Source organism: Triticum dicoccoides, chromosome 5A (assembly GCF_002162155.2).
Source record: "Triticum dicoccoides isolate Atlit2015 ecotype Zavitan chromosome 5A, WEW_v2.0, whole genome shotgun sequence".
Classification (NCBI taxonomy): Eukaryota; Viridiplantae; Streptophyta; class Magnoliopsida; order Poales; family Poaceae; genus Triticum; species Triticum dicoccoides.
This window is the reverse complement of record NC_041388.1, coordinates 19,906,156-19,915,638: the sequence shown is the minus strand read 5'-3', so window position 1 is coordinate 19,915,638 and position 9,483 is coordinate 19,906,156. Positions and strand designations below refer to the sequence as shown.

At 42.9% G+C, this 9,483-nt stretch overlaps 1 protein-coding gene across 2 annotated transcripts; it reads right to left on the bottom strand.

Annotated features, from left to right (window-relative positions):
• LOC119298842 (TATA-box-binding protein 2-like) lies at positions 1-3,875 on the bottom strand. 2 transcript variants are annotated; one of them, XR_005145989.1, is made up of 9 exons: positions 3,589-3,875; positions 2,527-2,614; positions 1,865-1,936; positions 1,315-1,365; positions 1,192-1,236; positions 1,011-1,103; positions 780-881; positions 536-706; positions 1-405 (listed from the first exon to the last, which is right to left on the bottom strand). XR_005145989.1 is itself a non-coding variant. In XM_037576147.1 (9 exons), exons 1-8 carry the CDS (start codon positions 3,663-3,665, stop codon positions 632-634), a joined length of 603 nt encoding a protein of 200 aa, XP_037432044.1. In that variant the 5' UTR covers positions 3,666-3,875; the 3' UTR covers positions 1-405; positions 630-631. The 2 variants fall into 2 exon arrangements, 1 of the variants encoding a protein (XP_037432044.1); XM_037576147.1 differs by having other exon boundaries at positions 630-706.
• Between the last annotated feature and the right edge of the window lie 5,608 nt (positions 3,876-9,483).

The window sequence follows — 9,483 nt, the reverse complement described above, 5'->3', positions numbered from 1 at the left end:
TGAGACAACGCAAACTTCCTCTTGCTATCTGGCTCGACATGAAGCCCTCTTTTTAACAGGGCGCAAACGCGTCTACAAGTACATATACATCAGCTGGCCTTTTCATCATCAAGTCATCAAGGAGAAAAAGGCTCTAGAATCCAGGAGCAAAATTTGCTTGGGTTTTACTCAACTTCCACAAGAGGGTTTCGAGTGAGGAACGATGACAGAATAGGCCCTGCGATGATCAACCATGATCCATCACAAAAAGAAGACCCTAGTCGATTACGACAACAGGTACTTTAAATCTGATGGACAGTAATATATATATAGGTTCCACCGGAAGACAGGCTATGCCTAGACTTTGTGAGGTTGGAGCTGGCAGCAAGCAACAATATCTCCAATTCTGCGTACTTAAAAAGTCACCTGCACACAGAAGAGACGGCGTCCGCACTATTAGTTTCTGGAAGTAGCCACTCATCGCAGTCCAGGAAACACCGCAAACAAAAATAGAACAAGCACCAGAGGCACTGAGCAGCAAAAGGGACAAATCCACCTTTAGTGGCCCAACTTGTCAATGGAACATGGCATTTCCTATCCTATTCCCAACATAGCAATGTCCATTAAACATGCACTCTCAGGAATTATACCATCATTGCTGCACTTTTCTGAACTCCGTCAGGACAGGATATATGTTCTCGAAGGCAGTGTATGTCTCTTCTCTCACCTACAAAGAGGATAGCTTAGACATAGCACCATTATTGAGTAATAGGAAAAACCCAAGGGAAATGACTACCGACCTTTGCTCCAGTCAGAACAATCTTGCCAGAAACAAAAATTAGGAGGACAATCTTTGGCTGCCTCATCCGGTAAATCAGACCAGGAAATAGCTCTGGCTCATACTGTCAAGCAACCGTATAAAATATCAGTTCCAAAACAAGGAAATAGAGAAGTTCCAAGAAAGAAAGAAAAATACTGCCCATGATAAAATAGTGCTAACGGAAACCACAGAATTCAACTTGGTAACTTACACTTGAGAAAGCGCCATGGGAATATGCGAGGCCCTCAAGCCTGATAGGGAATTTGACATCACAAGAGGCAACAATATTCTGGATCTTGAAGTCCTGACGTTACAGGATTAACAAACGTTCAGCAAACAAGCAATTATAAAGGTATGAACATGCACACTTTACACAAGTATGGGATGGGTACCTTGAATTTTGCAGGAAAGCCAAGCTTCTGGATTATACGAGCATACTGAAAACAGGAAAACATTTACAATTTGAGAACCTTTTGCCTCTGATATGTATGAAAGGAAAGAAAGCTAGACAATACCTTTCTAGCTGCAAGTTTAGATTGCTGTTCACTTTTTGCTCCAGTGCAAACCTGATAACACAGCAATGGTATACTTTGCATCAGCGTGTAATTAGGAGGATAAGACTACACTAAGACCATAACTCTCTGGTATAACTATCAAATCCACTTCCCAGAAAACGTTAACAAAGTCAACTGAATCAAAACATTTTTGCAGGTTTCCATTATAGTGAATGGGACCAACTGATACCCAAGGAATTTGAATTGAACTCAAGTATCAACCCAATCTCAACAAATCTTTACTTTACATTCCAGTGGCTGAAGATGATATTTAGAGGGTCTTTACTGATCAAAAACATTTATTTCAGACATATAGCTAATGAGAAAAATATGTATCGAGCCCTAACCGCTAGTGTCCATGAGGATCTTGCATTGAATTTCAGCAGTCCGCTGACTGCAGCATGAATAGCTACTCATATGCGCGTACAATACCAGCTCCAACGTCATTAAGTAAATAATCAAACTACAAGAGAACATATTCTGCATCAGATGTACATGAACTTGGCCTTACCATTTTTCCTGAAGCAAATATCAATGCGGTAGTTTTTGGTTCTCTTATCCGCATGATAACTGCAGCAAAACGCTGTTCAAAATAGAATGTCAGCAAAGAGAAGCATAACATATATGCTGCTGTAATGCAAAAGACAAGAGCAAATGTTCATGGTTAAATGATTTGTTTTTACCAAATAAATTTTACATAATAGAAGAGATCATACTAACCTAGAAATACTACCGATTATCACACAGAAGTGCATGTTTTAAACAGCACTAACTTTATTCAGTAGATCTCTCTAAAAAAAACTTTATTTAGTAAAACGCAGAATAGAGCAGACAGCAGAGCAGCCATGTCCCATGTATCATACATTCATAACCTTAACCTCATGCAAAGCCTAAAGGTAGTTAAGTAGACAGTCTCAACCCACCATTGTACCAAATCTTATTTAGTAAGCGGTTCTCTAGTTTCTCAGCAAACGAGCACAAATTCAGAAAGTCTCAAATCTTTTACCAGGCTATCCACCGTCTACACAGCCAAATAAAAGATTCAAAAAGACATGCACGCCACAATAGACTTGTGGATGCTAGCAAGGTAATAAAACTTGGACGTTTTCAGAAATATAGCACATAAGAGAACACAAAAACATCATGAAGAATGTATTAGGATAATGATTTCACCTTGGGGTTATACTCTGCATTTCGTGCCTGGAGAGCTATTGCTTTCAGGTCCAATTTACAGTCCAGGTTGACCGTCGACACAATATTCCTGTCATCAAATCAAACACCAGAAGGCAGAGTACACCCAGGAGCGTTAATCTTCATACTTGGGTAGGAAAAAAGACCACACCACAAAACACTATCGCCCCCAAAAAGCAACATTGCAGCATGGTAAAATGTCCAGCGAATTAGAACACGCTGCACCGACCGGACCAAGTTGGCACAAAGTGGATGACTTGGCATGCTAGATAGACTAACTGCAGAGCAAGTAGACGCAAATATAGATCAGAATGACTCATTTTAAGAGCTGGCAATGAACACAGTGCAAAACTGCACATCATTCACATTCAACTATCCATATGTAGCACCAAACTGCTATTCGTGCATCTCAAGTTCCATGCATATGCATTCCAGAGCATTTAAGCCACGCCGTCGCACAAATTTCAAACCCGGTGACCCCCGACACAAGTTATGAACCCGCTGTCGTTTAGTATTCGAAGTTCCCTGCATATGCATTCCAGAGCATTTAAGCTACACCGTCGCGCGAATTTCAAACCCGGTGACCCCCGACACAAGTTATGAACCCGCTGTCGTTCGGCATTCAAAGTTCCATGCATATGCGTTCCAGAGCATCTAAGCTACACCGTGGCATGAATTCCAAATCCGGTGACAAATTATGACACAGATAACATCTACACAGATATCATCTGAACCAAACCTCTACATTGGTTTATTAATGTATAATTTTCAGTGAACCAATCTCGTCAGATTTACGATTTCATTTGGTCGTTCTCTAGAAACCCCTGTCCCCTTCCCTCTTTGGAAAGAAAAGAAAATCAGATCGAACCGAGCCGTGCTCGTCCACCAAATCGACCGCGCCCAATTCAGCAACAGCTCGCTCTATCAAAGTCAACCCTGTCAAAGGGAGGGAGGGAGGGGCCAAGGGGCGCGCGCCGCCGACGGAACCCACCCCCGGCCGACGGCTGTGAAAGCTGAGAGACGGGGACGGGGGGCGGGACTTACTGGAGCGTGGGGATGATGCCGGAGGGGTGCTTGGTCAGATCCACCGGCTCGCTCCCCTCCAGAGCCGCCTCCGCCATCCACCGCCCCCCGCCGCCGCCCCTGGTACCAGCCCCGGCCCCGCGGGAGGAGCCCGGTCCGGGCGCGCCGAGGGAGGAGGCGCCGGTGTGATTCCCGCGGGGAAGACAGAATTCGAAATCCGCGGTGTTTTATAGAGATCGGGGAGAGGGGATCGGAGGAGGCTGCCGCTCGCCTAGGGTTTCCGCGAGGTTGGTGCGGGTGGGGGGTACGGGAGACAGTCGGTTGTTGCGGGGGGTGGGTATTTATAGGCCCAGCGAGGTGACCGGCTCTGGCCCGTCCCGAGGGCGGCGAGGTTGTGTGTGCAGCTCTCACCCGGAGATTACACAATTTGCAAGCACTAATATCTTTCTTTTACCCGGTCTTTTTTGGTACCTGCTCCCACCTCCCGCTCAGCCGCATGGAACCAAAAAAAACCCTCAGGGCCGAGTCCCCAACCCGCCCCCACACGCCAAAACCTCCTGTCGCACCCATCTGATACGGACAAATCGGCGACAATTAACCAGCAGAAAAAAACCGGTAAAAATTAACCAGCGAAAGAAAAATCCGATAACAAATCGCACGAGCAAGGCCTTCTGCCCTCGAGCGAGCAGTCGCACGCACCAGTCGCACACCAGATCCCTTCGCCGCCGCCCTCCATCCTTCGCCATCGCAGATCCATCCCGCCGCCGCCGCTCCATCCTCTCTTCCCTCCAAGCTTGTCGTCGGCGGCGAAGCGTACGGCGCTCCATCCCTTTGCCTGCAGGAACCTATCACGCGCCCCGAGGCGAGGGCCTCGTGGACTCCGTCCGACGCCGCTTGGCCGACGACCCCGCCGCTGGGCAGGAGGAGTGTTCCGCGCCGTGAGGAACCCGCCACGCGCGTCAAGGCGAGGCGCCTTCTGGGCTCCGTCCGTTTCCAGAGCGAGCGCCCGCGAATACCTAGCTAGCCGCCGCCGTCGTGACCGGTCCAGCCACCGCCAAGGTAAGGTGCTTTCCCCATCTCAATTTCCTTCCTTCCCCATCAAGGTTAATTTGGATGTGTACTTAAGTGATTTTGGTGTTGCTCATCGGATTTGTATATGTACTTACGTGTGTCTTCATCTACTTCGTTTGGATACGTTGTTAAGTAGTAATTCACATCTTCCCTTTTACAATACGTGCATGATCTTGTCTTGTGCTCTCGGGTTTATATATTTGCTTGCTTAACATCTATCCTACTGCCTGAAATCAGCAGTCAATTTGTTCAGGAAAAGAAATCCACTTATTAGGAAGTAAAGTGAAGCAACCATATCGATCCATCAATTTGTTCATTGTATTTTGTTTGATGTGTGATGTGCTTGTGTGGTGAGAGGCGAGGAGTGGCTTCAGGTCCCTCTCCTTTTTGCCTGACTGAGCAAGAAGAGAAGAGAAACAGTAGGAGGAATTCAGAACTGTATTTCCTCAATTCAGATTTACCTTTGTTCAGTGACAAGTTCAGACTAAGTACATTACCCAGCCGGCACACAGGCCCCACTCACACATGATTAACTCACACGCACACCTGTACCCTGCGCCACCGAACACCACATATGGAGGAGGTGGCGCCAGTGTACAGCTAAGGCACGGCTCATGCATGACATGGTTCTGTATTCTGTATACAGTGTGATACAAATAGTTCTAACATGCTCTGAGTGTTGAAAAATTCAAATTTGGTACCGCAATTTCTCTTGAACGATTTACTTTTGTGTTTTTATTTATCCTGTATTTATTTTTCGATGTTGATATGCAGGGTTTAACGACTGCATCAATATTGTAGGAAGAAGTGTGAAACTGGAAGCATCGGTAGAAATAGTAATGAAGGCAAGACCGACTTAGAAAATCTTTTGTTTTTTTGTTTACTGTGTTCTTCTTACATAATTTAAGTTTTAGATCCAATGCATGAGCAGAAAATGCTAGGTTCTTAATACCTGTGAGACGATATGCAGGATAGTATATTTATTTATTTACTTAGGGAAGGAGAGAATATAATTTAGGTATAATGTACATGGTCATTTTACTTTTACTTTGACATATGCTTATGTTCCTTTTTTTGTAGCTAGATCAAACACGGCACAGATGCACATGCACCGCGCGCCTCACTGATGTGAGGATCCATTTCCTCAATCCCCTCTTAATCTCCAACATCTCCCCCTTCCAGTGTTGGCGTACTTGATCGGAAGTGAGTGCGCGGCGGAGCAAAGCTCAGCCTGGGTCTTCATCAATGCAAGACGGGGCAGGAGGGAGCGGGAAGTTTTTCAGCCGCATGAATGTGGAAGGCGCTTGACAAATCAAAGATGTATGAAGCTTCTGCCGAGGTAATTGATGAGAGAAGCTCTCATGTTTTGTTCTTGATCCTCAAACAAAGCGACTGGTCAGCGTGTTTCTGTACTATGCCCAAATGCCCTTACATGTTTCATCTTTCATTTTTGTAGTCTTAATATATGGGTCTCATCTATTTTTGGTTGCAGATGTTTAAGAGGGGCAGCATAGACATAAGAGGGGTTCAATATTGTTAACTCACATCATCCAGACCAGGTTAGCACACATGCCATGCATATTCTACTACTTGATGTAGCCTTTCTCTTAGATGTAAGTAGTATTTTTACTGTGCTACTCTTTGATCTCGAGTAGTTTGTTCATGTATTGTTTAAGATGCCAAATAGAATTAAATGGAATATAAGTTTCAAAGTTTCATTATGACTGATGAAAAGTACACGAAGGTAAACTAATATGTCTCCTGCCACTCGTATAGTCGTGGTTGTCATTGACTATAGTGTACTTAGGAGGAGGAGATGAACATGAAGAATGAGTTCATAATGTGGTTGTCGTTGATTAATGGCACCCCCAGCAGCGGTGATAATGACCATGGGGAGGAGAGCACGAACATCAACAACCTCTTGGCCTTGTTGGCTTCTCCGACATCAATAACGACGACTAGCTCGCCATACAGTTGCTAGAGTGCTAAAGAATGGTCGAGAAGAACAATGGATTGTTGATGGAGCCAATCAACAAGGATGATAAGGACGGCCGCAACAGTGAGAATAAGAAGGCGGAGCTCATCGCCGTCGGCCGCCAGCTCTGCAGGGAGAAGAAGAACGACAATGCGTTAATTATAAAGAAGTCAACAATGCCACCTGGTGTGCAAAGGGTCCTAAGGTATATGTTATCCACCATTGATTAGAATATTTAAGCCCCCGATACAACATACGGGCAATTTATATACATCGTAGCCCATAGCAACGTTGCCTGCACCATTGGAGTTGTATATATTAGAATTGAGTTATGATGGCATAATTTTTTCCGTCACAAGTTAAATGAGCATTGTGTAAAAGTCTAACTAAGTTTTCTTTCACATTCTTCTATAAATTGGAAGTCCAATATAGATTTCTCAATGTATCATTTTGGGATTATTTGACCATCGGACAATATTGCCATGCTGGCCATTTCTCTTGTCTTTGCAATATCTATAGGATCTAATGTAAAAGTATAATGTGCTTCACAGATTTGTTATTTCTTTTGATTTTGCGTTGCTTGTTATTTATGCTTATAGCTTTATATGTGAGATTCTATTTGGCGACACCTTTTTTAATTGTTAGTTGAGGTGCTTCTGAGTTTATCAATCAGGTGAGGCATGTGGTGCCATTTCGGAATGTCGTTTTCTTCTTCCTTGCATCTCAAATGCAAGCAACCATGCTTCTACCGAGGCTTAGAAGAAACGAAGATGTATGTTCCAGAACCTCTTTTATATTATTTCATCACAAAAATTTACTGCAATATTTGCTCTTTTTTGTAAATACACATGATAGACTTGAACGATCTTCTGTTATATTGCATGATGCCCAATTGATATGGTACGAGAAAAAAAATTCTGATTGTAAGGTTTATCTTCATATAGCAACTTCCATGAAATATGTTGCAACTTCAGAAATCTAAAATGATGGTTTTAATATTAATGTTCGGGATGAGGCCATATGTTTTTTTTATCCATATCTAATTTTCCAAAGGTTGAAGATGTCTTTACTGTCAAGTTTATAGTCATCAAATGGTCCTTCATTACCTGATTGCAGGCTGTTGTCAAGAATTTCACCCCACCCATTGCATTGGATATCACCTCTGGCTGCAGCAATAGTGTGTCAATCTAGCTCACGTGAATTGAGCTACGCAATGTCCTATTATTACTCTGTTACTCAAAGAGTTGGTATCCCTAAATAGTAAGAACAGAGAAGATTCTTAGTGAGTTATTACACGTATTTTATTCTGATCTCCTATAAAAATCTTTTGTGGTTTAGGCACAACCCATATTATGGTTCTTTTATACCAATTAAGTTCACTATTCAACGAAATTCCTTTTCACTGAAATAAGAACCATGTAATGCTTACAATTGATCTGGTCAGCTAGATAACTAAATGAGTTAAAATTATGTGTACTATCTTTTGACATATGTAATGTGGGGTAGAAGACCAGTGTCTCTCGCTAGGGATTTCTGGAGGCAACATCCCTCTGATTGTATGCACTTAACTATTTTGCTTCTGGCTTCCTGCTATTGTATTTTACGTTGTCTGCAGATGCAAATTCTTTTACAACTAATCAGTCTCGGATAATACTTCAACCCAGACATCAATGGAGCAAAGAACTTGATTAAAAGGTACATTCCTGATTACCAATGCCTAGCTATTTTTCGATCTTGACTAACACAAAGGGTGCAATATGTAGGTTCAAGGAGCTCTGATGCTTTCTATGACCAAAGAATTCATTCAAGCCGGATTTTCTTTCAAGATAACAATAATGCCTAGGAGCATCCCTATCCATTGAACAATACCGGAGAGATAGAGCGCTACTGCCTTACACTTTTCAATATCCCTAGCTTTATTTTCATTATTGTGATAATTGTGGTATTTAAAAATTTAGAATGCCTTGTGCGATTATCTGTGGATTTTGCAACCCATGTAATCTCCTATTAGACTGGATATGATCAAAATAATTCAGCTTTTCATCATTGGTTGTCATCAAGTAGAGCTTATTTTGTGGATGGATGCATTGGTTTATGTTTCCAGGATTTTAGTTTTTCCCTTATAATATTCAGTTGATTCCCGTGAGGGGCGGCGACCCATGCTGGACGTGTGATGAGGGGAGTGTTGTTGATGCGGTATGGGAGATGTCTCGTGGAGAGAGGGGAGGGTGAAAAAGTGGTGGATCGCAAATGTTTGGATGTGCTCGATCTAACGATTGGTATGCATGCTTCAACAATAGTACTTACTTATGTTATGTGAGGAATAATGTAAGATGCAGTGAAACATGGTGGGCATGGCTTCATGACAGACCTGGCGGACAGATATCAAGGGTGATGTTGAGGCCGGCGGCGAAATAAATGGCCAAATGGGGCTCCTCAATGCAAGTGAGAAGGCTGATTGATTCCCGTGGAGCAATGCAATGTTGCATTAGAATGTATTGGGTTCCATTTTCACGCAGTGAAGAAGTGATTAAGGCATGTGCACGATTTATTTGTTCATTCATTTAATCCTTCCTTATTTCACTCAACTTAGATTCATTAACTTTTGCACTTGCTCATGATTGATGAATTGAGAAATTTAGTGACATTAATTGCAATGAGGACTATCATATATCCATAAAACTCAGATTTTTTTTCAATAGAACATGATCATGATGAGCCAGTAAGATTTTTGATTTTTTTTAAATGCCCGTGGCAACGCGGTGGGGATAAGGGATGTGTGATGTGCTTGTGTGGTGAGAGGGGAGGAGTGGCTTTTCCTTTTTGTGGGAGGCTGTTCATATTTGTCTATTCTATTTTTAAATTCAAGA